Source organism: Phascolarctos cinereus, unplaced genomic scaffold, assembly GCF_003287225.1.
Source record: "Phascolarctos cinereus isolate Bilbo 61053 unplaced genomic scaffold, phaCin_HiC Scaffold_5;HRSCAF=322, whole genome shotgun sequence".
NCBI lineage: Eukaryota > Metazoa > Chordata > Mammalia > Diprotodontia > Phascolarctidae > Phascolarctos > Phascolarctos cinereus.
Window position 1 is genome coordinate 295,899,043 of NW_027555958.1, and position 26,564 is coordinate 295,925,606.

The following is a 26,564-nucleotide window of genomic DNA, read 5'->3' on the forward strand; positions in this document are numbered from 1 at the left end:
GATACCCCTTTCCTGCTCTCCCAAATATCAACAAACTCCCAGCAGATGATACTCCCTAAAGAGGGGCTGTCCTTATTAAGCATTCCACCTGCTTTTGGTGGGGGGGGGGCTTTCTCATTCAATTCTCCTAATCTCCAAGATCTACCCTTTCCCCAGCACCCCCCCCATCCATTCTGTTTTTGCCAGTGGTTGCTCCGCATTCAGAGGTCCCGGGATAGAGCGGGGGAAAGAAAGCCTTCTCTTCCCCTATAATGCCCCCCAAGTTTACACGGAGAACCCAGCTCATATTCTAGCAAACCGTATCTTTAGGCTGGGCACATGGGGGGGGACCAAGGAGAAGACGGAGAGATTGGGGGGGCAGGGAAAGGAAACAGCAGATTCCCTTCTCTTCCCTCCTCCTACTTCTGCCCCCTCTCCCTCCCCTCCCTTCCAACTCCCAAATTGGGGGCCGGACTGTGAGGCCCTGATTGGCTGGGCAGCGGGTGGCCCGTTCCCCCTCTCAGTAGGGGCTGGATCCCTCCTTCCCTGGGATCCCAGGACAGTATAAAGAGGGGCCCAGCGCAGGCATTGTAGCAGACGGGAGTTTCTCCTTGGGGTCTGAGCAGGAGGTACCCAAGAATCTCAGGCCGCGCATGAGTGGACGGTAACCCCCCAACCCCAAGCCCCAAAGAGTCTACATGTCTAGATCCTAGACATGTTCAGCTTTGTGGATGCCCGGCTCCTGCTGCTCTTAGCAGTCACTACCGTCCTCACCCATGGCCAAGACGAAGAAGACAGTAAGTTGGAAACTTTTTGGGGGGAGGGGGGGATGCGTGTAAGTGGAGGAGTTAATCTATCAGTGTCCCATTAACACAGCTCCTGGGAATCCTCTGCTTGAGCTGGATTGCTCAGGGTGTAGAAAACTATCAGGGATGGGATTTCTAGGGGAGTCCTCACAGACGAGCGAGAGTTTGAGGCAGTAAGGGATGTGTTTTTTGAGGGAAGGGTGACCCCCCATCAGAGACGAGCAGGTTGAAGAGAAAGCTTACAGTGAGTTAGGTGGGTGAGAGAGCTCAAAGAACACCCCGTGGACAATAAAACAAGTATTGTTGAGGACTTTAGAAGGAGGGGAACTGGGGAACAAATGGGGTGTGGGTGGTGGACTAGGATTACGGAACCCAAAATGCAAAAGCCATCGGGAAGGAATTAAGGATGATTCATAAGAAAAACGTTTTTACAGACTCTGCAGTCTAGACGCAGTTCCAAGCTCCTGGGATGCTTGGGGGCTGCTGCAAGAGAAGGGTTGGGGTGTGCGAGGGGTGGGGGGCTGTGGGGGTAGGAGGAGGAGAAACTTGAGTGGGGCGGGGACGGGGTGGAATTCCAGCGCCCTCTGCTGGCCGCGTGGGGGAGTAGGTTACTGCGCCTCCCCTTAAGTTTAAAGGGTGGCGGGACACCACGGCGCATCGCCCGCTTCCCGGGAGGCGGGCGGGAGTGGGGTGGGGAAGGGGGAGTTTGGGCAGGATATCTGGGCAATCCCTCAGCCTCGCTGGGGGCCCAAGGAAACCGTCCTCCCCTTTTGTCCCGCCTGAGTCCATTCCCTAGCGCTGCGTGCCACCTCGTGGTGAACCATGAAGTTGCACGCGCGGGGGAATGAGAGGAGGGACTCAAATGGACTTTTTGCGGAGTTTTCGATTTTTCTTATTGTTTGGTTCAAAATCACTTAAAGAACCAGAAAGGGCTGACTCAGGGAAGTGAGGGTCGGGCACGACCATTGGGTCTTGCTTTGGGGATGTCTTTGTATGGTGAGAGCAAAGGACCAAGGGGATGAGAATATCAGGTTAGACGTTAGGGCGTGTCTTTTGGCTTGGAGGAGCACGATAGTCTTTTGAGGTGACTCCCTCCCTTGCTCCCCACTTTCATTGGTCCTCCTTCAGACTACTTCTCTTTCTCTCCTCCCATTGTCTTTTCTGTATTCCTCCCCTCGTCTTTTCTGTATTCCTCCCCTCTCCATCTGCCCCTTCTGGAGAATCTCTCCCCGTGACCCTCTTCCTTCTTCCCGTCCCTACCCAAATCTCCCCTCTTCCACACTTGCGGCCTTTTCTGTTACATTCTCTCCACCCTCCCCCCCCCAACTTTTATTTCACTTGGCCTCGCCCCAGTGAGCTAAGGTCGGAACTGGATGGAACAATTGGCCTAAAGCTTTGTTTAAATTCCTAAACTGGAAAGAGTTAGAATGTCTCTGGCCCTGAGCCTTTGCTGTCACTGAGCCCCTGATGAGAAGCAGATGAATCTTAAGGGTTGGGGGGGGGGAGGTGGAGATGAACAGATGCTGAGGGTGTAGGAAGTGACAAATCCAATGCTTCCCTGACTCTGGGGAAGAGGGAGAAAAACGAGCTGGTTGTAGGACCCCTCTGGAGTGCTGGGTAGAAAGGTTCCCTTTTCCCCCACCCCCCCACCCCAATCCACTATTGACTCACCCCTTCCAACTTTGCCCTCAGTTCCAGAAGGCAACTGTGTACAAAATAGCATAAAGTACAACAACGGGGCAGTATGGAAACCTGAGACCTGCCGAATCTGTGTCTGCGACAACGGAAACATCCTGTGCGACCAAATCATCTGTGAAGACGTTTCCAACTGTCCCAATGTCCAGTACAAGGACGATGAGTGCTGCCCCTCCTGCCTTGGTGCCGATGCTGGTATGGTCCTCCCGGCACTCCATCCCACCAATCAACACCTGCTGTCCCTTCTCCCTTCTTTCCTAACTCCCCAAGTCTTGTAAGGCACCTGCCTCTCTTCTCTCTCTCTTCCTTCCCGCTCCCTCCCTCCCCTACCCCACTCTTGTTCTCTGACCACTAGAGGTCTTGGTTTTTATGGGGACCTGGGCTAGGGTTCTAGTCCACCCCTACCCCTCCGCTGGCAGAGTCACCCTCTGATTCTTTCTCTCTTCCTCCCAATAGCTTCACCATCCTCTCCGGAGAAACAGGAGCTGAGGTAAAGAACAGTTCTTGGGTTTTTGCCTTACTCATGTATATCCTCCTCCGTTGCCCATCCACCTGTCTAACCCTTGTACCTTTCTTCTTTTTCCTCCAACTTCATAGGGTCCCAAAGGAGATACTGGACCCCGAGGTGAAAGGGTAAATTTTTAAATCTCCTTTGGAAGTTTGGTGATGGGCAGTGGATATGGGGCCTGCTTTGTGGCTCACATATTGGTATTTGCTTTCTTTCCCTGGCAGGGACTCCCAGGCCCACCTGGAAGAGATGGCATCCCAGGACAGCCTGGTCTCCCCGGCCCCCCTGGTCCCCCTGGTCCCCCTGGCCTTGGAGGAGTAAGTATATAATCAGGTCATTTTTGAAAGGATTTTCCCCCCTCTCACCAACTGACCTGACCCTTTCTCTCTTTCTCTCTTTTTCCCCCTAGAATTTTGCTCCCCAAATGTCTTATGGCTATGATGAGAAATCAGCTGGTGGCATATCTGTTCCTGGACCTATGGTAAGTCCTGGCAAAAGGAGGCCAGGAAGACAATCCATCAATAAACATTTATTAAGCACCTACTGTGTGCCAAGCACTGTGCTGAGGACTGGGGATACAAAAAAAGCAAATAAGTTTGGAGACCTTGGGAAGGAGTAGGGGCCAGATGGTCACTCATGTCCATATTTGTTGGGTCTTATTAGGAGGTGAAGACCTTTTTTGGAATTTCAAGGATGGCTAAGGGCAACAGAGAACCCATGGGAAATGAAAGATAGGTGTTCTATACCTTGCATTTTCCTTCTAATTGTCTTCATTGTTTCTCTTTTCTCTCCCTAGGGTCCCTCTGGTCCTCGTGGTCTCCCTGGGCCCCCTGGCTCACCAGTAAGTATCTGTGGTCTTTCAGTCACTTGAAGATCTTCAGCCTGAGTCTCCTTTGGGATGTGATAAGGAAAGGATAGGGGAGAGGTGCTCAGGATTCTCTTTCTGGGGCATTCAGATGTTGTCAGGGGCCCTATGCTGCCTGCCTCTGGCAGGTGAGAAACCGGAAGTAGGATGATGGTGATGCTAATTAGCCTGATGAAGATTATGTGAATTAGCACAAAGGAGGCAATTTACAGATAGGTGCTGAGTTTGAATGGTGGTGGTGAATGAAGAGGATAATGGTGATAGTGCTTGACAATGGCAGGGATGAGAATCTTATGGTGATGATGCATCCTTCTCATGCTTCCCCAATCTCTTCCTCCTCCAGGGTCCCCAAGGTTTCCAAGGCCCCCCTGGTGAACCCGGCGAGCCTGGAGCTTCAGTAAGTGGTCCTACCAACTCCATCTTCTCTGCCCCTCTCCTTCCTCCCATTCATCCATCATGCAACAAGTGTTTCATTCATGTACACATCTCCACCCCCCAGAAAACCCCCACATGAACATATTTTTAAATGAAGGGTATCTTCATCTTTATAATAATTAATATTTATATAGTGCTTTATGGTTGGCAAAGCACTTTACATAGTTTATCTCATTTTATCCTCACAACGGCCTTGTGAGGTCGACTCTATAATGACCCCCATTTTATGGATGAGGAAACTGAGGCAGAGAGAGGTTAAGTGACTTGCTCAGGGCCACACAGGTATTGAGTGTCTAAGGCAGGATTTGAACTCAGTCCTTCCACACTCCACATCCAGGGGTCTCCCTACTGTGCCACCTACTGTCTCTTTTTGCAGACTTTCTCCTCTTCCCTTCAGATACACTCTTGAGGTAGTGTTTACCCATAGGTAAACTGCTTAGCCCCATTGCCTGCCTTATTCCATGTTTGCCTGTTGTTTGCACTCATACCAGGATGAGCCTAACCATTTTTGTGTGTCTTCTAGGGTCCCATGGGTCCCCGAGGTCCTGCCGGTCCCCCTGGCAAGAACGGAGATGATGTAAGTAACTCCTGAGATGCATACTACCCTTTCTCCCTCCTCTTGCCCACCGTAGAGAAGCCTGCATTCCCTTTAATTCAATGCCACACCTCTCATTAGGGGCTCCATCAAAGGGAGACTTGTGTTGAGAGAGAGGCATTCAAAATGGAAGATGGACTTCTTCCTGTTGCACAATTCCTTACGGGTCACTTGGGAACTTACCTTCTCTTTAATCCTCAGGGAGAATTTTCACCCTCATTATTTCAAGCATAGCCGGCTTTCTCTTTCTTGCCCGAAAGGTCCATAGACCATACCAAGAGGCTTGTAACTAAGCCAGAGAAAATGGCTTGGCCAGGCTTTAATTTGCTCTAGGAATAGGGCTAAATGAAATCATATTCATTAAAGCCTGACCCTCAGTCCTTAATAATTCCAAGAGAATCTGGGATCATCCCAAGCTTCCTCTGATTGACTAGTGCAGTCCAGTTCCTAATTGGTGAGCAATAGTTTGGCACGACAGCAGGGGACTGAGTGCAATGACCCTTAACAGAGGCTCCCCTTAATGACTTCCTTTCTTCCTTTCAGGGTGAAGCTGGCAAACCTGGCCGTCCTGGTGAACGTGGTCCTCCTGGTCCTCAGGTGAGAGGGGCCTCGGGAGAGGCCTAGAGCTCAGGCTTTTGAGCCTTACAGCATCGGGCTCCTTAGCAGAGCAAGTATAATCCTGGAAGCTCTCCCTACTGATCATTGTGAGTCCTACAAGGACTGCCTCTTTCCATGGCTTTTAGATTGTAGTGACTGGAAAGGTGATGGAGCTTAGGATGGGGTTAGGTATAAATAACATAAAATAGGTATAAATAACAATTGCCTTCACCCATTCTGTCTCTGCTCAAGACATTTGCTCTGTTATGTAGGGACCCTATACTTTTTACCTAACGGGGCACCCTTTCATTGTCTTCTGCCTTTCTTTCTAATCATCCTTCTATTCTTTCTCTCCAGGGTGCTCGAGGTCTGCCCGGAACTGCTGGTCTCCCTGGCATGAAGGGACACCGGGTAAGCCTTCTCTTGTCCATTTCAGTCTAAAAAATCTCAAATTAATCCACTCCCAGCCTTCAAGCCACCAAAAGGCTCTGGTTTGAAGAATTTAGTAAAGGGTCTTCAGAAGGTGAGAGAGATTTAGGTTAGGTATCCAAAAAAATCTTCCTTCGAGTAGTTTGGATCTCGGAAGGTATTGCTGAGTAAAGAAGTAGAATCATCACGAAAAACATAAATGAGAGAAGGGAAGAATCAGGTATCCTTATGGATGGAATGACTGGCCGTCAATTCGGTCTAGAGTCAGGGGATGTGTGCAGTGACCATTTCATAAACCGGCTCCATTCGTACTGGCTGATGTTCTCATTCCAGGCCTCCAAAAATGGATGGAAGCCATGCGATCTACCCTTTTCCCCACTGGGATCTCACTTTGGTGTCTCTCTTTTTCTATTCTTTCAGGGTTTCAGTGGTTTGGATGGTGCCAAGGGAGACAGTGGTCCTGCTGGTCCTAAGGTAAGAGATCACTTTTTAGGAGTGGAACACCAGCTTTCCTTCATCTCTCCCCTTCCTGTGACAAAAAAAAATCATTCTTATCTCTCTGCTTCCTAGGGTGAGCCTGGCAGCCCTGGTGAAAATGGAGCTCCTGGACAAATGGTAGGTGTGCCAGCTCCTTGAAGAGCAGGGGAGACAGAGGGACCACCAAGATGAGGGTGGCAGGGCTGCAGGAGGTAATCTCTTGGGAGAAAAGAGAACCCTCAACAGTAGACTTCCCAAAGACACCTTTGGCACTCTGGGTGCTTATAAAAACATAGTTAGGGGTGTCTGGAAAGGTGATGAGCATAGAGAAAACCGCAGCCCCCACTTCACTCTATCTCACTCTGTTTCTCTTGGTTTTCCTCAGGGCCCTCGTGGTCTTCCTGGTGAAAGAGGCCGCCCTGGACCCCCTGGCCCAGCTGTAAGTATCACATGACCCAGACATTCTGGATGCCCTTTGGGCACTGCATTGACTTTTGGCTGGCCTGAGCAGTCCATAGGCATTAAACATAAGCATACCTGATGTTTCCCTCTTTCTTTTCTTTTCAGGGTGCTCGTGGTAATGATGGTGCAACTGGTGCTGCTGGACCCCCAGTAAGTATGCCCAACATTCCTTATGGTGCCACAGAGATTGGGAAAAGGGAGACTTCTTGGATCAGCTTCTGTCCTCATGGGCAAATGAAGATCACTTGGGACAGGATTTGGGAGACATAGAGGCTCCTTATCTCTGGGCCTCTTTAGATATCTTCCCACTCTGGCTGGGAGGATCTGAGGGCTTCTCTCTTCCTTTCCACCAAGGTCTCCCCTTCTTTTACAGGGTCCCACTGGTCCTGCTGGTCCCCCTGGTTTCCCTGGTGCTGTTGGTGCTAAGGTGAGAATCCATCCATCCTGTACACTTCCTTCAACCTCTTCCTAGACACAAGGGTTCCTTAGACAGATAGATCCCCCTCCCATCCCCATCCTAGCTGGGCTGCTGGGAGTTGAGAGAGTAGTTTGGAACTAAATTGGCCAAGGGCCTTGCTTCTCATGGGTCAACAGACAGTCCCCCAATTGAGGATGATCTTTCCCCACTTTGACTCTCCCACCTCACCTTCCTCTGAAGAGAGCCAATGCCACAGGAAAAGAGAAGTCCGTGCTTTAGGAATCGCCAGCCTAAGCATCCCCTGGGAGGTTGTTCCATAGTTTCAGATTTCTGTTTGATGCCCAATCAAATCAAGGCCTTGATCCTAACTCCTGGTACTTGATCCTGGATTTACCCGAGCGTAGATTCCTGATCCACAGCCTCATTCATACGAAGCCAGAAGAATTCCTCCTCCCCTTCCCCCACCTCTCTGAAAGTCTGGGAATCATAGTAGCTTTTCTCCTTACCTCCCTTGTCTTTCCTCCCTATAAGACTGAGCATTGGGTGAAAGTGATAGGAAAGAGGGGGAGGATACAGGGGGCTGACCCTGGGCATCTTGGCTCATGACTCTTTTCCTGGTCCAGGGTGAAGCTGGTCCCCAAGGAGCCCGTGGCTCTGAAGGGCCTCAGGGTGTCCGTGGAGAGCCTGGTCCCCCTGGCCCCGCTGGTGCTGCTGGCCCTGCTGTAAGTAGCTGCCTACCTTTGTGCTCTTTGACCTCTGGCCAGCTTCAGAGTTTGTGTACATCACTCATTCCTTCTCTTCTCTTTTTGCTCTAGGGTAACCCTGGTGCTGATGGACAACCTGGTGCCAAAGGTGCCAATGTAAGTATCCTACAGTACCATTTATTCCGTTTGCAGTGTCCTGCAATGCCCTAGGATGGAGTGTGACCTTCTAGACCGGTAGATTGAGTCTTTCCTTTTGTCTCCCATAGGGCGCTCCTGGAATTGCTGGTGCTCCTGGCTTCCCCGGTGCCCGTGGTCCTTCCGGACCTCAGGGTCCCAGTGGTGCTCCTGGTCCCAAGGGTAACAGTGTAAGTACCCATCTTTCCTCTGCCACTTTTCTCCTAATAACTGGCACTAGAGCTGGCTGGCATTTGGTCCAGTCTATTTTCTGATTACCCAACTGTGCCTGGGTCCAGATATCCAAAGGATGGGGTCAACTTTGGCTTTGGGCTTGGGATTCCTTGTCCTTTCCTTCCCTATCTCCTTCTTTCCTCAGTTCAACCTTTCTTCTTTCTTCCCTTCAGGGTGAACCTGGTGCTCCCGGTAACAAAGGTGACGCTGGTGCCAAAGGAGAACCTGTAAGTATTCTTTTCTCTTTTATACTTCAGTGCATATACATACACACACACACACTTCCATTCATGCAAACATACATGGTAGAGTGGTTAGGTTGGTGGACCTGAAGTCAAGAAGACCTAGATTCAAATCTCTTCTCTGACACTAACTGTGGAAGCCCAGCAAGTCACTTCATTTCTCTAAGCTTTGGTTTTCCCATCTGTAACATGGGCATGATAATACTTATAGCACTTGCCTCCCAGAGTTGGGGTGAGGCTCCAGTAAGATAATGGAGCATTCTGCAAACATTAAAGCAGTTTATAAGCATCAGTTATTATTAGATGTACCAATGTACATCTGAGTACGTTCTCACTCAGACCTAACAGGTGAGAGAGGTGTCCTTTGGGGAGAGTTTTGTGCTATACTTTGAGGAAGATAAAGAGATGTGGTCTTAATGGTCAGGGTACCCCCATCTGATAGAGTAGACATAGTCCTTACCCTCAAGTAGCTTCTAGTCAAGAGAGAGACAGACACAGAAAGACAGAGGGACAAAGAGAGAGACAGAGAAAGAGAGAGATTTTTGCTCTAAGGAAACTCCCAGTCTGATAAGGAAGATGAGAAAGGCCCAGCACACACACTTGGAGTCAGAGAAAAGGGCATGTTTTTCAGCTGAAAAGAGCTCTGGCTCTCCCCAAACTTAGTGCTTGGAACAGAGCATTCACAAGTAATTTTCCCTACCTTCCTCTCATCCTCTAGGGCCCCGTTGGTGTTCAAGGACCCCCAGGCCCTGCAGGTGAGGAAGGCAAGAGAGGATCCCGTGGTGAACCTGGACCTACTGGTCTGCCCGGCCCAGCTGGTGAACGAGTAAGTGGCTGCTTCCACTCTCCTTTTCTCTGATTTCTTCCCAATTTCAACCAGCCCCTGGCAGCTTGCCCACTGAGCATTCTGTATCCTTCTCAGCCCCTTTGGGACATCCTTTAGTCTCACTAGTACCTTCTACCTCATGGCTGGCATGATGTCTCCTCCTGAGTGGTTAAAGGCCTTGCCTGGCATGAGGAGGGCACCTATATCTTCTGCCACCCTGTTTTTCTTATTCCTAGCTTTAACTCATCATGTTCTTTCCTTCTATAGGGTGGTCCTGGAAGCCGTGGTTTCCCTGGTGCTGATGGTGTCGCTGGTCCTAAGGTGATTTCCTTCTAATTGTTTCTATCTTCTTGGCAGGCACAATCCAGGAATATCCTGGTTTGGGGTGAAGGGGGCAGGGAGGGATTAACTGGCATCAGTTTGCTGATCCTTTCCCCTTCTGTGTCCAATCCAAATTTAATCACATCAGCAAACACATATTTGGCTTTTACTACATGCAAGGCATTGAATCAGGTGCTGGAGGCATCTTTCTTAGGGTAAGAGGCCTCCCAGTGGCTCCCTATAAAGGACGGGCCTGGAACACAGCTCACCAAAAAAAAAAAAAAAGTCCTACATCTCCTTACAGACAGTCTTCTTGGCCTCAGTGAGATACCTCTACATTCCCATCCCCTTGCAGATAATCAGCTTTTTCTGGTGGTGGATAGCAGGCCTTGACTCCCCTACTTTGCCCAGGGAAAGGTGAGAGAGCCATTGGTTCTGAGACCCTGACTCTTCCGTGTTCCTTGCTAGGGTGCTCCTGGTGAACGTGGTGCTCCTGGCCCCGCTGGTCCCAAAGGATCTCCTGGTGAATCTGGTCGTCCTGGTGAGGCTGGTCTGCCCGGTGCCAAGGTGAGATGGCAGTGGAGGGACCCAGGACAGCCACTCTCTGAGACAGGGTGTCACTAAGTGAAGAGGGAGGGGGACTTTCTAGAGAACACTACACAGCATGGCAGAAATAATTCCGGGGGAGTACCATTCTGGTGTGCATTTTGAGATCAGCCCAAGTTGGCAGTCAGTCTCACAGCCTAGCCATCCTCCCAAATCTTCCTTGTGGCCGTTTTCCTTCCTTACCTGTCACCCTTCCTCTCCTCATCCTCATTTCAGCCTCCCTCCCTCCCTCAGAAGAGACAAGTACAATTAACATGGGGTTAGGGGTGGAAGGCTACAGAAGAGGGGATCTCTTCTCTCCTATCTCACTGTTGTCTGCTTTCCTCCTTAGGGTCTGACTGGAAGCCCTGGCAGCCCTGGTCCTGATGGCAAAACTGGTCCTCCTGTAAGTACTTCCCTCCTCTACCTTGGCCCTGCCTGCCCTCCTGTCCTTGACTCCAGTCCCCTGTCCTCAACTCTGTTTCCTTGTTATCTGTCCTCAGGGCCCCGCTGGACAAGATGGTCGCCCTGGACCTCCAGGCCCCCCTGGTGCCCGTGGTCAAGCTGGTGTAATGGGATTCCCTGGACCCAAGGGTGCTGCTGTAAGTATCCCCCCTTCTGACCTTCCATTCTCCCCTCACCCTCCAGCCAGGAGTGGGGAAGGCAGTGTATTCTGAGGGAAAGGGCCTGGATTTGAAAATGGAAGATCTGCATTCTAGTCCAGCTCTGCCAATAACTTACTGTGCCAACTTGGACAGGTCACTTTCCCTTCCTGTGCCTTAGTCTCCCCATCTGTAAAATTATCTCTAAGATCCAGTGCAGCTCTTACATTCTTTAAGTCCATAATGATAACCCATAGTTCTAATAAATAAATGGGGATGAGGTGGAAGCAGGCTTTATACAATGTACTTTAAGGATCTCCCATCCCTGTCCTCAAGGACCTTGGATTCTGGATGTCTATATAGAGAATTTTGGCAGAAAGGGATGCTTTATGGTTGAAGAATCTGGTATCTGAGTATGGAGGAAAGTGTGCTTAGGAGAGAGGAAGAAGAAGGAGAAATAAAGGGTGAAGAGGGAGAGAAAGGGAAGGGAAGAAGGAGAGAAAAGACAAGAAGGAAAAAAGGAGATTGAAGGAATGAAGGGAAGGAGATGGTGACAAGATCCTTGGATGGAAGTAAGGAGTACTGAAGCCTAGGCTTTGCTCCAGCCTTGTCCTTGACCCACTTTGAAAAAAATCACTTCCGCTTTTTGCACCTCGATTTCCTTTCCCATTTTTGTAATAAGGAGCAAATCCTCTCTGCCCCTCTATTTTGGCAGGGTTTCTGAGAGATTTCAAATGAGATAGAATGAAAGTCCTCTTAAAGCTAATTCGTGATGGAATTCTCTGGCCCTCTCCTGACTCCTTTGTAGGAAGAAAGCAAGCAAGCAGGAAAGTACTAAGCACCTACTATGTGCCAGGCATTGAGCTAAGCACTTCACAGCTGGGCTGCATTTGAAGTCAGGTTTTCCTGACTTTATCCATTGTGCTACCTAGTTGCCTCTAAAATTGGGGTTTGAGGGAGGGATGAGATCATAAATTTAGAGCTGGAAGGGACCTTAGAGGTCATCTAGTCTACCCCTCCCCTTTCACCTTACAGATAAAGAAACTGAGGCTCAGAGAGGTTAAGAAATTTGCCTGATGGTAAATGGGGGAAGTGAGATTCACACCTAGCCTCTGGCTCCCACTTCACTGCCGCCCACAATCCTGGGCTAAGAAGAATTTGTGGGAGGGTTATAGTGATGGTGAAATGAACCCCTTGGGAATGGTGAGGTTGGAAGATGGAAGGAGATCCAGGAGAAAGCTGAGGCAGCCAGTTTTCTTAAGCACTTCCTGGGTCTTGTACCCTGTCTTGTACCTTTCAAATACCCTTAGTATTTGAAAAAAAGGAGGAAGCAAAAGCATTTAAATTGTCCCTTGACAAGAGATAGAAGCTGTTGGAAAGTATATGATTTCTCTGGGAAACCGAGTGGAATAATTTAATTGCAAAGCTGAATTCAGTAATGTTTTCAATCATTGCCTGTGCTATCAAGTGCCATTAAAAAACAAAAAAAACAAAAAAACAAGCCTGTCAAAGAACAATCCCTAAGGCAAAAGGGGGGCAGCATTGATGATCTGGAAAATGTCATAGGTCTGGGGGGCCCTGAGGTCATCTTCCTCTGGGCCCCTTGGGGAAGTTTCTGGCTTCTGTTAACCTAACGCTAACCCAAGGTTTTCTTTCCCTAGGGAGAACCTGGCAAGGCTGGAGAGAGAGGTGTTCCTGGACCCCCTGGTGCTGTGGTAGGTGTTCTATCCATTCCTTTTCCACATCAGTGCCCAATCCCCTTCCTAGTGACCCTCATCTTAGTGCTAGTCCCCACCACATTGGGAGAGAACGGGCCCTCAGCATCAGTAGCCATGGCAACAGGGGCTGACTCTGAGCCTTCAGCTCTAAAGTGCTGCATATGGTTTGGGGGGAAGAGCTCCAGAAGCTCTGGGCTTCCTTCAGATCAGACCCCTTTCTTCACTCCCCAAACTCTGCCATCCGAAATCTAAGCTGCCTCCACTGACCCTCTAATCCTGAACTCTGTTCTCTCTCTCCAGGGCGCTGCTGGAAAAGATGGAGAAGCTGGTGCTCAAGGTCCCCCTGGCCCTGCTGTGAGTGTCCCCTCCTGGGGAGGGCTGGCTTAGGGGTGGGGCCTGAGGTGAAGACTGTAGAGGCGGGCTGCCTGCCTCTTTCCCATCCGCACCACCTGATCCCAGCCTTCCTCTTGGCTTTTCTGAACACAGGGTCCTGCTGGTGAGAGAGGTGAACAGGGTCCTGCCGGCTCCCCTGGATTCCAGGTAGGAGGCAGAGAATCTTGGGAATTGGGGGAGGAATGTGGAGAATAATTCTGTGTTCTCTTCTGGACTCTCAATTCCTCCTCTTTTGCTTGTCCCCCACAGGGTCTCCCCGGTCCCGCTGGCCCTCCTGGTGAAGCAGGCAAACCCGGTGAGCAGGTAAGTGAATACCTGGCAGCTTCCCAGAGGAAAGGGAGGGGAAATGCTCAAGAATGTCTAATTTCCTCCCCCCAGGGCTCTTGAGGTATCATGAAGCTAGCGGTACCTCTGCAGTAGACAGTTTGGGAGAGGACAGGGGCTACCTAACTTCACTTCTTTAGCTGGTTTATAAAAATTCTCACTTCCCTTCCCCCCCCCCCCCGCCCCCATGCTTTCTTTCACAATGACATCTGCATTCTAGCATTGGGAGTTTGATCCTTTTGTCTCCTCCCATCCCCCAACTCTTACTCCATTACCTGGCCACACCTCCCAAGAACATCCAGGAAGCAGGACGTAAGAGGTTGGGGATGGAGCTGCAGGGGAAGGAAGCCATGTATTAGTGCTGGGCTGACTGAGATTATGTCATAATTACCAATCACACTTTCAGACAAAGCCCAGGAGCAGGGCATTAATTGCAAACCAGAATGTACGTCTGCAATCTGAAGTAAAGGAGAGAGACATTATATCTGCCATGTCTAGTGCAGTGCCTGCCTGACATGAAGCAAGTCCCTAAAAATAAATTGAGCAAATAAATGAATGAATGAATAAGTGAATGAATTTATACTTGATCTTGGGTCCCTAACGCCTTACTCTCTTCTCTCCCTTTGACTTGACTCTGACTTTTTTTTCTTCTCTCCCTCTCCAATAGGGTGTTCCTGGAGATGCTGGTGCCCCAGGCCCCTCTGGTGCAAGAGTAAGTTGGCCGTTTCTCTCAGCCCTCTCCAGTTCTTCATCTTTTGCAGTGGCCTTTCCCGTGGCACCATCACTTAACTTATCTCTTACTTTCTAGGGTGAGAGAGGTTTCCCTGGAGAACGTGGTGTCCAAGGTCCTCCCGGCCCTCAGGGTCCTCGTGGTGCCAATGGTGCTCCTGGAAATGATGGTGCTAAGGTGAGGAACAGGTTGGAGAGGAGGGAGTCAGTGACCTGGATGGGAGGCTTGACCCACTCTCGAGGGAGGGGATGGGGTCTTCCTTTTAGCCCCAAGTCTGATAGATGGAAAGTAGCTGTGGAGCATCTACATTAAGCTTGGGGTCTTGCCCATAAGTTCATCATTAGCCGGGGTCTTGCCTTTGATGGCATGTAGCCCAATGGAAGGGCTATAAGTTCAGCAGTGTGCAACTAACCCTACTCCTCTCGGTTGGCATATAGGGTGATGCTGGTGCTCCTGGTGCTCCCGGTGGCCAAGGGCCCCCTGGTCTGCAGGGAATGCCCGGTGAACGTGGTGCAGCTGGTCTTCCTGGTGCCAAGGGTGACAGAGTGAGTCCATCCCCTGCCCAATTCCACCCCTACTCCCCTACCAAGCCCTTTTATTAGCTTCTGGATGTATATCATTGGGATACTGACTTGAGATATTGATTGGGATTACAACCTGATCTTTTCCTTCTGCTTACCTTTCTGGGCTTCCTGAACTTCTCTTTCTCTCATTTTATTGCTCATCAAATTCCCCACCTCTACTCTGCTCCCCCTACCTAGAGTCCTTTCTGCTGCTGAGAGGCCTCAAAATCTCTCCCTAGATCACTAAGGAGATGAGAGTGACTTGCCCAGGTCACAGAGCTAATCTATGTGGACTTGAATCCAAGTCTTCCTGGTTTCAATACAAGCCCCCTACTGTTAAGGAGAGAAGGTCTCAAATCTCCCTGGGTCACTCAGTAGATAAGAGGCTGAGAAAGCCTCTAAAATATGTCCTATGATGAGGCACCCCCTTATCTGGAAAGTTTAAAGATTAGATCCAGAGTTTTTCCCTGGGTCTGAATGACGGTTTCACCTTCTTACAGAGAAGAAATTGCTCTCTCCAATCTGCTCTGAAAAGCCTTTGGCTCCTTAATTTCATCAATCTACTTCCTTAAATCCTTTCCCTAAAATGATCTCTTGTCTTTCCCTGTATTATGGGGGTGGGCAAAGTGAAGAGAGGGTGATGAGGAGTCCCTCTCTGGTATCTTGTCTCCAGGCTTCGTTTGTCTCCATCATGAAAACTCTCTTTTCAGCATCTATGCACATGCCCCCTATAGGAATGCTCCCAGGCGCCATTTTGGCCCTGGACCCAGCACCCTATCTTGACTGAAACAAGGCTTTTGTCTTTTCTGTCTCTAGGGTGATGCTGGCCCCAAAGGTGCTGACGGCGCTCCTGGCAAAGATGGTGTCCGTGGTCTGACTGGTCCCATTGGTCCCCCTGGCCCCGCTGGTCCTTCTGGTGACAAGGTAAAAATAGCCATTCCCCTTTCCAAGTTTTCTCTGAAATAGACTGTGGTTGCTGGGGCATTCTGATGCCCCACACAGTTCTGCTGCTCCCCTCCCTCACAGGAGGAGAGAATAAGGGTGGAACCTGTGATTTCAGTGATATAAGGAATCCCTGGCGGAGTAAAGTCCCTTTCCCAGGGCAGGTCAGGGCCAAGTTAATTAGAAACTGAGTACGTAAGTAATTGACCCAGGGTCAGGTCCCATAGCCAGTGTATGTCAGAAGTGGACCTTGAACCCCCATCCCCCTGGGCCCAAGGCTGGTTCTCTTTTCACTGTATCACAGTGCCTCACAGTATGATATGAAGATGAATTTTCCTCTTGTGCAGGGGTACTGGACCCCAGGAATCACTGGATTTTTGAGTTGCAAAGAATGGTAGACACTATCTCATCCCATGCCCACATTTTACTGATGAGGAAAGCAAAATTTAAAGAAATGAATTGATTTACGCTAAGGTTACTGAGGTGTAAGTGTCAGAACTGGGATTTGAACCATCTTCTGATCCTAGCTCCAGAGCTTTTAACTACACTGGCTAGCCTGGAGGGTGAAGGCATTGTAATCACTGGACAGCAGAAGATGCTAATGACATTGCATAAGGGCAAAGAGTGGTTAATAACAGGGCATGGGATTTCTTGAGATGGGGGTGGGGGGAAGAAACAGAGCTAAGCTGCTATTGGCCAGGAAGAAGGAAGACCGAGCAGTGAGGATCCTATAAAAGCCGAAGGGCAGAAGAAAAGAGAAGTTAGATCTGACAAGTAGGCGGGTGGAGAGAGTTAGACATGTGTGCAGGGAAATCCAGAAGCCACCGTGGTCCCAGAGAAGGGCTTTCCATCTCCTGGAGTCCTGCTGAAGGGCCTATGGGTGTAGGGTGATGCCAGCCTACGGTCAACAGAATATATCCTTTGAGAGCACCTCCTTGCTCTCCTGTTCCTGCCTGTTCTTCATCTCCCTTTTGCCTTCCAGGGTGAATCTGGTCCCAGCGGCCCTGCTGGTCCCACTGGAGCTCGCGGTGCCCCTGTAAGTATTTTTTTTCTATTATCTGGGATATTTCCTTCCCCTCCCCACCATTCTCTACAGCCCATTGATTCCTGATTCCTGAACCCTCACCTTACACCTTCACTCCCTCCCTTCTCACCCTCCATGTCTTTCCAGGGACTCTTCTTTCTAAGACTCCCTCACTTCTCTCCACTCCACTGTCCCCTCTCACCCTGCATCTCTGAATTCTCATTTGCAAGCATCTCTCTCTCATTTTCCTCTTCCATTGTCGCGTGCTCTCTCCTTTCAGGGTTTCCTTTCTGACTATTTCTCTCCTTCCTTCTATTTTAGGGAGAACGTGGTGAGCCTGGCCCCCCTGGCCCTGCTGGCTTTGCTGGTCCTCCCGTAAGTACCAAGCCTGTCTCACTTCCCATCCCTAGTGGGACTCATGCATCTCATGCATGCTTAAGCCCTGGACAAAGAATGGGGACTCCCCCAAAATGAAAAGCGATCAGGATTTATGGGAAGAGACTTCTGTTTCTTGTTGGTAGGAATGAGTGTTGCTGGTTTTAAGGATCCCTATAATAGGAATTGCGTGTGAAGTCTAATGCCCCATCTCTTTCTGTAGCCCCATGTTTGCACAACTCTGCTCCTCTGTTCACTTCTCTTTGTCTCCTTTTTCCAGGGTGCTGATGGCCAACCTGGTGCTAAAGGTGAACCTGGTGATGCTGGTGCTAAAGGTGATGCTGGTCCCCCTGGCCCTGCTGGACCTACTGGTGCCCCTGGCCCTGCTGTGAGTATTTCATTAGTCCCTAGTGACCCTTCCCACGAGTTCTCTGCACAGCTGATCTCTACAACTGTGACATCTTCCTTTTCCTCTCCTCCAGGGTAATGTTGGTGCTCCTGGACCTAAAGGTGCCCGTGGCAGCGCTGGCCCTCCTGTGAGTATCACCCACCACCCAGGTCTACCTCCAGCCCCTGCCAGGGACATGCTCAGGCACAGAAATCTCACCCTGGAGCCAGTCCAAATCCTAGATACAGAACCTGAAACTCTGAGAATTGGAACCAATAAGGACACTTGGCAGAGGGACCCTCCCTCACTCTTAAGCAAATTGCCCCCCTCCCCTTGAAGGGTATTACAGAGGAAAGAACACTGCACTTGATTAGAGTTGAAGTTATTTTATTTGATCTCCCTGAGCCTTAGTACCCTCATCTATAAAATGGGGAGAATATTTTTCTGCTTCCATCCCAGTATTCTTCTGAGGGAGATAGTTTATAAATCTTAAAGAGTTGGTAAAATAAGACTTATTATTAACTATCCTTCTCATCTAGCTCTTATGGTTCCCCCTATCCTAGGGCAGGGAGTGGGTCTGGGGCATATCCACAGAGGGGGGCCTGTCCTCTACCCTTGATGTCCTTCCCCCTCCCCTGCTGCCCAGCTGGACTGCTCTTCATAGCTCTGATACCTCCTTTTAATGTTGCCTTGTAGGGTGCTACTGGTTTCCCTGGCGCTGCTGGAAGAGTTGGTCCTCCCGGCCCCTCTGTAAGTACCCACTGGAAGAATTCGGTGAAGGGGGTCCTGATCAGTGCTGTTGGGAGGGGTCTAGCATGAAGTGGTTGGGGGTAGCTGATATCAGCAATCAGGCTGGAGAACAAGTGAGTGAGGAGGAGTCTGGGACAGAGAGACTCATAGCTATGCAGCTGTGTCCCCCTTGCATTAGCCCTTGTGGGCCCAGTGACTGCCTCCTTCTGTGCCTCCCACCCAATATGCCGGTCGTGGTGAGGGTGTAGCCGGGCCTCAGCAGACAACCTCAGAGTTTAAGGAGATCCCAGCCTTTTTCTTCCTGACCACTTTTCCTGCCACCTAGGGTAACACTGGACCCCCTGGACCTCCTGGACCTGCTGGCAAAGAAGGCGGCAAAGGCCCCCGTGGTGAGACTGGCCCTATTGGACGTCCTGGTGAAGTTGGACCTCCTGGTCCCCCTGGCCCAAGTGGAGAGAAGGGATCTCCTGGTGCTGATGGCCCTGCTGTAAGTCCTGCGCTCCCTGGTCTCTTCCAGTAGCTCCTAGAAACCTCCCAGGAATAGAAGGGCCTCTTCTGGAGCCAATATCCCTTATTCTTGGGCCTGTCAGCTAAGGGCTTGTGATAACCCCTAGGTGGTGTCTGCTCAGAAATCCCTGTAAAAATGATCATAGGGAACTGTATACAATGCTTTCCCCCCTCTTAAGCAGGGGTGTGACCTACGACTTCTTATCAAATAAGCTGATGTGGGTAAAGTGCTTTGCTAGTTTTAAATGCACTACATAAATATCAACTTAGTATTACGATCATTATTTTCCCTATCCCATCACCTCCCAAATCAAGGAGCCTTTTCAGCCTTCTCTCAACTTCACCTATCATCCCAAAGAACATTATTGCCAGCAAGCTTGGAGAGGTCAGGCCCCTTCATGCCCCTTTGCTGGACAGTGTCCTGGGGCAGAAGTTGGCATCATTCACCCCCATTCCCACCCAACAAGACTCAGGAGATCTGGGGTGTGACTGAATCCAAGTCAAGTTCCCTCCCTGTACTCCTCCCTCCCTCGACCTGCCCCTTGTCACTTCTTCCTTGGCCTCCTTCAGGGTGCCCCTGGTACTCCTGGACCTCAAGGTATTGCTGGACAGCGTGGTGTGGTGGGTCTGCCTGGACAGAGAGGAGAAAGAGGCTTCCCTGGTCTTCCTGGTCCCTCTGTGAGTATCCCCTGCTTTTCCCTCTGGAAAATCTCAATAACATGAGAAATTTGGGAGGGAGCAGGTAGTGATGGGAACAGGAGAGATGCAGGAAGAGGACTGGGGGAGACACTTAGAGGAGAGTGGGCGTGACCACTGAGGACAGAGCGAATCCCTGGGAGAAGAGCTCTTCTCCTCATCCCTTTTCTGACCTGGCCCTTCGCTGTATTTAGGGTGAACCCGGAAAACAAGGTCCTTCTGGAGTAAGTGGAGAACGTGGCCCCCCTGGCCCTGCTGGACCCCCTGGATTGGCTGGACCCCCTGGTGAATCTGGACGTGAGGTGAGGAAGAAAGCTCTTTGGGGCAGAACTCCCAGCAGCCACAGCGCTGGCTGCTGACCTGCATTAACCCAGCTTGTGTGCCTCTCTGGCCTGGGCTGATGGTATTCTCCTCTCCCCTTTCAGGGCGCTCCTGGTGCTGAAGGCTCCCCTGGTCGTGATGGCGCTCCAGGCCCCAAGGTGAACAGAACCCCCCTGACAAATCTGTTTCTCTTGCACGCTCTTCAGCAGCACTGACCCTGCCCCCGACTCCTGTCCCTTTTCCTGTTCTTCCCCTTTAGGGTGACCGTGGTGAGAGTGGTCCTGCTGGCCCCCCTGGTGCCCCTGGCGCTCCCGGTGCTCCCGGACCTGTGGGTCCTGCTGGAAAGGCTGGAGATCGTGGTGAGACTGTAAGTGACTCTTCCCCAGCACTTGGTGAAGTTAGGGCAAGCTCTTGGGAGCTTATCAGGGGACTTTATATTGACTTTACTCAGCTGAAATGGAGTGGGGTGGAGAGACCAAGGGAGAGACTCTCTGGGAAGGAAGATCTCCCTATAATAAGCTCCATAGGCTTATGACTCCCTGGATTGCCCAGAAAATGGGAGCTACCCTGGAGGGAGAGGGAGCAGGGTCACCTTCTAGCTAACTTCTCTCAGAGCTGAGACTTGTCCCTAAAAATCCTTCCTCCTGCAAATAGAGCACAGGGGTCTTGGGGGAGGGATTTCCTCAAGATCAGGGATGTTGGGAAAGAGGTGGACAGGGTGGCAAGGAGAGCAATCAGAAACTGAGGGCAGTGCCATGGTCAAGGGTCTAGGGCTGATTAGAGAGGGGGATGGAAAGGCTAGAGGTCAGGGCAGGGGAGTATATTAAACCTTGTGGAGTAGAATAAATGAACAATTCGTGGAAAGAGGGTTCACAGCTCCTGGGCACAACAGGCTGTACAGACTTGGGGACCTCTGAGCCAGGCTGGTTCCACGATATCTCATTGGCTCTCTTTCTCTCTCCATCCCTTTAGGGTCCTTCTGGTCCTGCCGGTCCCGTTGGTCCCACTGGTGCCCGTGGCCCTGCTGTGAGTCTCTCATCCTCATCCCCTCAAATGCCTCAGACCCTCAAATGCCACTGTAAACAATGACCCCTGCCCATCTGGATGCTGGAGAGCCCTTCACCTGTTTGAATGGCACTTCTTTCCCCTTTAGGGACCCCAAGGCCCCCGAGGTGACAAGGGCGAGACTGGCGAACAGGGTGACAGAGGCATGAAAGGTCACAGAGGCTTCTCTGGTCTCCAGGGTCCCCCTGGTCCTCCTGTAAGTATCTCCCTTTCTGTGGTCCTCTCCCACCACCTTCCCTGGATATTTTGTTTCAATGTAAACATGCCTCAGTTTCATAGTCTGGAACAATTCATAGTCTGGACTGGTAGTGTGGACAAAATTAGCAGCATTGTTTTTGGGTTAGAAAAATATAGGGAAGGAGAAATTGAGTAAGTATTTATGAAGCACCTACTATGTGCCAGGTACTATGCAGAACACTGGGAACACAAAAAGACTCAAGGGCTTGTCTCTGGCCTCAGGGAGCTCTAATGGGAGAAGCCAACATGGATGAAGAAGGATTAGGGGGGTGGGAATGTCTCAGACTGGAGAGACCTTTGGCCCAGATTTCTAGTTTCCTGGGCCTGAGAACAGACTTGGGTCACTCCTGGTATCCAGCCCCCCTCCCCCCTGCTCTCATCACCATCACTTAATCCAGCCTGAGTTCTGACTCATCTTGGTCTCCTTCAAGGGCTCTCCTGGGGAACAAGGTCCTTCTGGAGCTTCTGGTCCTGCTGGCCCCCGAGTGAGTAACTTCTTTCTTTTCTCCCTAGTTCCCATCCCTTGTCTCACCCAGGTTCCCCCTGAGGTCTCACACCAGGAGACTTGGGTGTCTGAACAATGGAGGTGCAGTCGGGGGGTGAGGGGACGGAGCAGATGCTAGTGTGGATTCCCAAGACGGATCACCCTCGGGATTCAGTCTCCCTCCCCCCATCCCTTCCTCTTGTTTCTTGGCCCTGCTAAGATGGAACAGTGACTCATCTTGGCATGTGTACTGGTGAGAGAGAGAGATCAGACTCAGTTGGCTGGTATTTCTCAGTGGGGGCTGTGTCGTCAGCACTGTTTATTGTTGGTCTTAGAGTTGGGTTATTTGACTTGGATTATGTTGTTTTGGTGCAGAGTTTGTTCATTTCTGAGGTTGTGTGGTTAGGTGGGGTCTGGCCTGGAGCTGGGTTGCCAAGCCTCGGATAACGTCGATCTAACCCACTGTATCTTGTGTCCTCTCTCAGGGTCCCCCTGGCTCTGCTGGTGCTGCTGGAAAAGATGGACTCAATGGTCTTCCCGGCCCCATTGGCCCCCCTGGTCCCCGTGGTCGTACTGGAGATGCTGGTCCCGCTGTATGTACCCCTATCTCCTTAGCTCACTCCCCCACTCTAGGCTTATCTGGTGCTCCAAGCCCAAGAACCCAGGCCTTCACCAACCTTTGCTCTTCTCTGCATAGGGTCCCCCTGGACCTCCTGGACCCCCTGGTCCTCCTGGTCCTCCCAGCGGTGGCTTTGACTTCAGCTTCCTGCCCCAGCCACCCCAGGAGAAGGCTCATGACTCTGGCCGCTATTACCGAGCTGATGATGCTAACGTCCGTGACCGTGACCTCGAGGTAGACACCACCCTCAAGAGCCTGACTCAGCAGATTGAGAACATCCGAAGCCCTGAGGGTACTCGCAAGAACCCTGCCCGCACCTGCAGAGACCTCAGGATGTGCCACTCAGACTGGAAGAGCGGTGAGGACCTTCCCCAGCCCTCACTGGGGGGTCTTCAACTCCTCCTGTGTCTACCTTCTTAATTACTCCTTCCCCTTTGCTGCCCAGCCCACTCCCACGAGAGAGGACTTTGCTGGGACTAGGGGCCACGCAGTTTCCTCTCCTTCCTTTCTTCCTTGGTATCACTGCCAGCATGGCACCCAACACTAGACCCCTGCCTCCCTGACTCTCTCTATTTCTTCTCTATCCTATTTCAGGAGATTACTGGATCGATCCCAACCAAGGCTGCAACCTGGATGCCATCAAGGTCTTCTGCAACATGGAAACTGGAGAAACCTGTGTGTACCCCACCCAACCCAGGGTGGCTCAAAAGAACTGGTACATTAACAAGAACCCCAAGGAGAAGAAGCACGTCTGGTTTGGCGAGAGCATGACCGATGGATTCCAGGTGAGGCACAGGGAAGGGGAGAAGGAAGGTGGATTGATCTAGACCATAGAAGGAAGGGTCTAGGGGTAGATAAGTAACACTCCCCAGGACAGGGATGAGGCCTTAAAGAGTGTTATTGAGATGGGGGAGATGAGGAAAAAGCAAGGGCTAGAGGTGGATATAGATGGGAAAAGTAGAAAAGGTCAGAGGTGGACCATACCAATACCCCCTAGAGTGAAGGCTAGGAAGCCTGGGTTCTAGCTGAAGTATTATCATAAATGGACTGTGTGGCCTTGGCACATTCCCTCTTTGGGCCTGTTCCCTCCTCTGTCAAGTGAAGGGGTTGGACACTAAGATGGTCTTCCAGCTCTCATACATAGTATCTGGCCATATAATTCTGGGGTTCAGCATTAGAGGATAGATAAAAGGGGGATGCTAAAATAAAGAAATAGATAAATAAATGAATGAATAAATGAATGAATGAATGAATAAATGAATGAATGAATAGATAGATAGATAGATAGATAGATAGATAGATAGATAGATAGATAAAGGAGGGACAGCAGAGAATAGAGAGGGCAGGGGACAGAGGCTGGACTCCATTTTCTCCTTTCCACTACAGTTCGAGTATGGTGGTGAGGGCTCCGATCCTGCTGATGTGGCTATTCAGATGACCTTCCTTCGCCTGATGGCCACTGAGGCCTCCCAGAACATCACCTATCACTGCAAGAACAGCGTGGCCTACATGGACCAGCAGACTGGCAACCTCAAGAAGGCTCTGCTTCTCCAGGGTTCCAATGAAATAGAGATCCGGGCTGAAGGCAACAGCCGATTCACCTATGCAGTCACTGAGGATGGCTGCACGGTGAGCCCCTGTCCCTTCCCTCTCTACTGCCATTGTAAACTAAACCCCGAGGTTGCAATGGAGGCCTTGAGTTGGTATTCTTTTCTGTGTGCTCTTGGGCAAGTCTGCAACCTCTCTGGGCTCTACACCAATGGGTTGGGATAGAGGCTAGACCTGTGAATTTCAATGGTTTTGGGAACTCCCTCCACCAATACAGTCCAACACATTCTCTGAGGCCTAGAGGTTGGCCTAGAGCACTGAGAGGCTGTAACTTGTCCAGGGCTACCAGCTAGTATGTGTCAGAAGCAGGACCCCAACCTGGGTCTTCCTGGCTTTGAGACCAGCTATCTAGTAAATCCTATCTCCCCTCCTCTCCAAGTGAGTTGTCCATTCCTCCATCTGACAAAAACTGATAGGTCACAGAAATAGGTCAGAAATGGGCTTTTTAGATGGTACCTGTGGTCAATTGTGCAGGCCCCTGAGATCTGAGATTTTAAAGAGACTTGCTGACCCCCTTCCCCTTCCCCTCCCCTACTACTCCATATGACTTCACTGGGTCACTCCTACAGGACAACAGCTAATTCCTTTTGCCCCTCTTTCCCTCTCCTAAAGAGTCACACCGGAAACTGGGGCAAGACAGTCATCGAATACAAGACCACCAAAACCTCTCGCCTGCCCATCATTGATGTGGCCCCCATGGACGTTGGCGCTCCCAACCAGGAATTTGGCTTCGACATCAGTCCCGTCTGCTTCCTGTAAACTCTCCCCATTCCCAACCGGCTCCCTCCCACCCATCTTTCTTTCCTCTGATCCCAGAAGAAAACAAAAACAACCCAATCGAACAAAAAAAAAAGCAAAAAAAGGAGAAAATTTCACATGGACTTTGGAAATTTTTTTTTTCCTTTCCGTTCATCTCTCAAAACTTAGTTTTCACCTCTGACAAACCAAATCTGACCCAAAAAACCAAAGCTAAATCAAAAGCATTAAATCTTACAAAAAAAGAATAAATAAATAACTTTTTAAAAAAAAGGAAACTTGGTCCACTTGCTTGAAGACCGATGTGGGGGTAAGTCTTTTTGAGCCCACTGGGCTTACAGATGCCCCAGCTTTTGCCATTCTGTTCCCTTCTCCACCTCTTCCCCTTGGGGACTTCTCCCCCACAGCCTCCCTTCAATGCAAGTCTCCCCCACGTCCCAGGAAATGCTGGGGCAGGCCGTGGTCTTCCTGGCAACAAGAGAACAGATACTCCAACACCAAGTGTCTTCGGCCTTACCCCACCCTCTCTCCATTCCAGCCCCCTACTTCCCTAACCCTCCCCTCCAAGGAGGGGGATAGGGAGATGGGGTTCCCAGACTCAGCTTCTCTGCTGGTCTCTTTTCTCAATACCACTGCGAAGGAAGATGTGCTATCTGAATGCAAGCCTCTGTACTGCACCCCTCTTTTTGAGAGGGGGAGTGTGTGCGAGGAACCCCACCTGAGGGGGACTTATTGGGCCTGGAGTTGTCCTATGAGATTTTTTTCCCCCCTGCCAAGTTTAGAGGAGAATTGGAAAGGGGTAGGGGTGGAGGGACAGTAAAGTGGAACCAGCTGATTTGGGAGTCCCAACCCCCAACCCCTCCAGGCACCTTCCAAACCTGCCTCTCACACACAGGCAATGGGGCTGGGTCTGAGAAATTGTTCATTCCATGTATATTTCTGTTGTTGAAAGACTACCTCGTACTTGTCTTTTTTCATGCCAGCCAGGGCAACATTGTGGGGGCTTGGAATGGGGGACCTAGGGTGGAGAGGGGATACTCCTCCTCCTTCTGGGGCTCCCCCTACTTTAATCAAAGGTGCTAAGTTTGCGTTTCCTTTCCTCCTAGACGTGCTGGGGCTAGGAAAACCAGGCAAGAATAGACAGCCACCTGGTTTTCCAAACTGGGGGTGGGGTAGGGGATTGGGGATCACTGGTGCTATAGAAATTGAGACCTCCCCCCACATGCCAAAGAGTGTTCCCTTTCTGTTTTACGGTCTTCTTTTTTTCAAAGCTTTTTTTTTTCATTTGTTTGTTCTTGGCTTATGGGAACTCGTGAATTTTCTAAAGGTGCTATTTAAAAAGGGACTAAAAGAAGCAGGCTTGAGATCTGCACCAAAGCTGACTTTTCATCCTGTCTTCACCAGCAGGTGGATTCAACTTTCCTTTGAACAGTTTTTTCCCCTCATGCTTTCTCCATCTTGCTCTTCTGCCCCCTTTTCATGCCTCCTACTCACCTCCCTCTTCTCACCCTTCTGCTTTCCCCTCTTGCTCTGAAACCCTCTGTCTTTCTCTCCAGCCTTTCCAACTCCTTTAATTCTGCCCCTCCTCCCCCGCCCCCCATGCCTCTCTTGCCATCTCCTCTCTGGGTTTCAAAGCACAACTTTTCTAGCCAAGAGGCAGTTTTTCCCCCTAGGGAGTGTGAGGAACCAAAGGATTCTGTACCTATTTTGTGTATGTATAATAATTTGAGATGTTTTTAATTATGTTGACTGCTGGAATAAAGCATGTGAAAATGACCCGAACACATCTGTAGTGGCCTGATGTTTTCTCTGTCTGGGATAGGGGGAGGTTCATAGGATGGTCTAGAGGGATTGGGGGCTTTCCTCTATTCCCTTCTTTTCTTCTTTCCCCCCCCAACTCATCTTCTTCCTCCAAAAAAACCTTCTTCTTGTTTTCCCCCTGCCCAAACTTTCCTTTTCTCTTGTTTCTTTCTTTCCAACTTTTACTTCCTCTGCCTCCAAGCATCCTCCTCCTCCTCTTCCTCCTCCTTTTCTGGGCTTTCTTCTCTCTCAACCCCTTGCCTCCCAGGTCTCCGTTCTCTCTCTCCTGAGCTAACAAAACTCTTTCATC

The 26,564-nt window shown here is 50.4% G+C and overlaps 1 protein-coding gene across 1 annotated transcript; it reads left to right on the forward strand.

Annotated features, from left to right (window-relative positions):
- Positions 1-558: 558 nt before the first annotated feature.
- On the forward strand, positions 559-26,236 carry COL1A1 (collagen type I alpha 1 chain). Its single transcript, XM_078155981.1, has 50 exons — positions 559-776; positions 2,478-2,689; positions 3,078-3,113; positions 3,213-3,305; positions 3,398-3,469; positions 3,785-3,829; positions 4,197-4,250; positions 4,812-4,865; positions 5,427-5,480; positions 5,838-5,891; positions 6,330-6,383; positions 6,480-6,524; positions 6,772-6,825; positions 6,954-6,998; positions 7,222-7,275; positions 7,890-7,988; positions 8,082-8,126; positions 8,237-8,335; positions 8,552-8,605; positions 9,339-9,446; positions 9,714-9,767; positions 10,236-10,334; positions 10,705-10,758; positions 10,856-10,954; positions 12,616-12,669; positions 12,973-13,026; positions 13,159-13,212; positions 13,315-13,368; positions 14,057-14,101; positions 14,198-14,296; positions 14,557-14,664; positions 15,499-15,606; positions 16,607-16,660; positions 16,970-17,023; positions 17,304-17,411; positions 17,506-17,559; positions 18,108-18,161; positions 18,487-18,648; positions 19,239-19,346; positions 19,559-19,666; positions 19,790-19,843; positions 19,945-20,052; positions 20,658-20,711; positions 20,839-20,946; positions 21,419-21,472; positions 21,957-22,064; positions 22,169-22,448; positions 22,685-22,875; positions 23,477-23,719; positions 24,311-26,236. Exons 1-50 carry the CDS (start codon positions 695-697, stop codon positions 24,455-24,457), a joined length of 4,344 nt encoding a protein of 1,447 aa, XP_078012107.1. The 5' UTR covers positions 559-694; the 3' UTR covers positions 24,458-26,236.
- Positions 26,237-26,564: the final 328 nt, after the last annotated feature.

Coding starts and splice junctions, on each gene's coding strand:
- COL1A1 (XM_078155981.1), top strand. CDS start 695: ATGTTCAGCTTTGTGGATGCCCGGCTCCTGCTGCTCTTAGCAGTCACT. Junction 7,276..7,889: donor CTGGTGCTGTTGGTGCTAAG/GTGAGAATCCAT, acceptor TTCCTGGTCCAG/GGTGAAGCTGGTCCCCAAGG. Junction 13,213..13,314: donor CCGGCTCCCCTGGATTCCAG/GTAGGAGGCAGA, acceptor TGTCCCCCACAG/GGTCTCCCCGGTCCCGCTGG.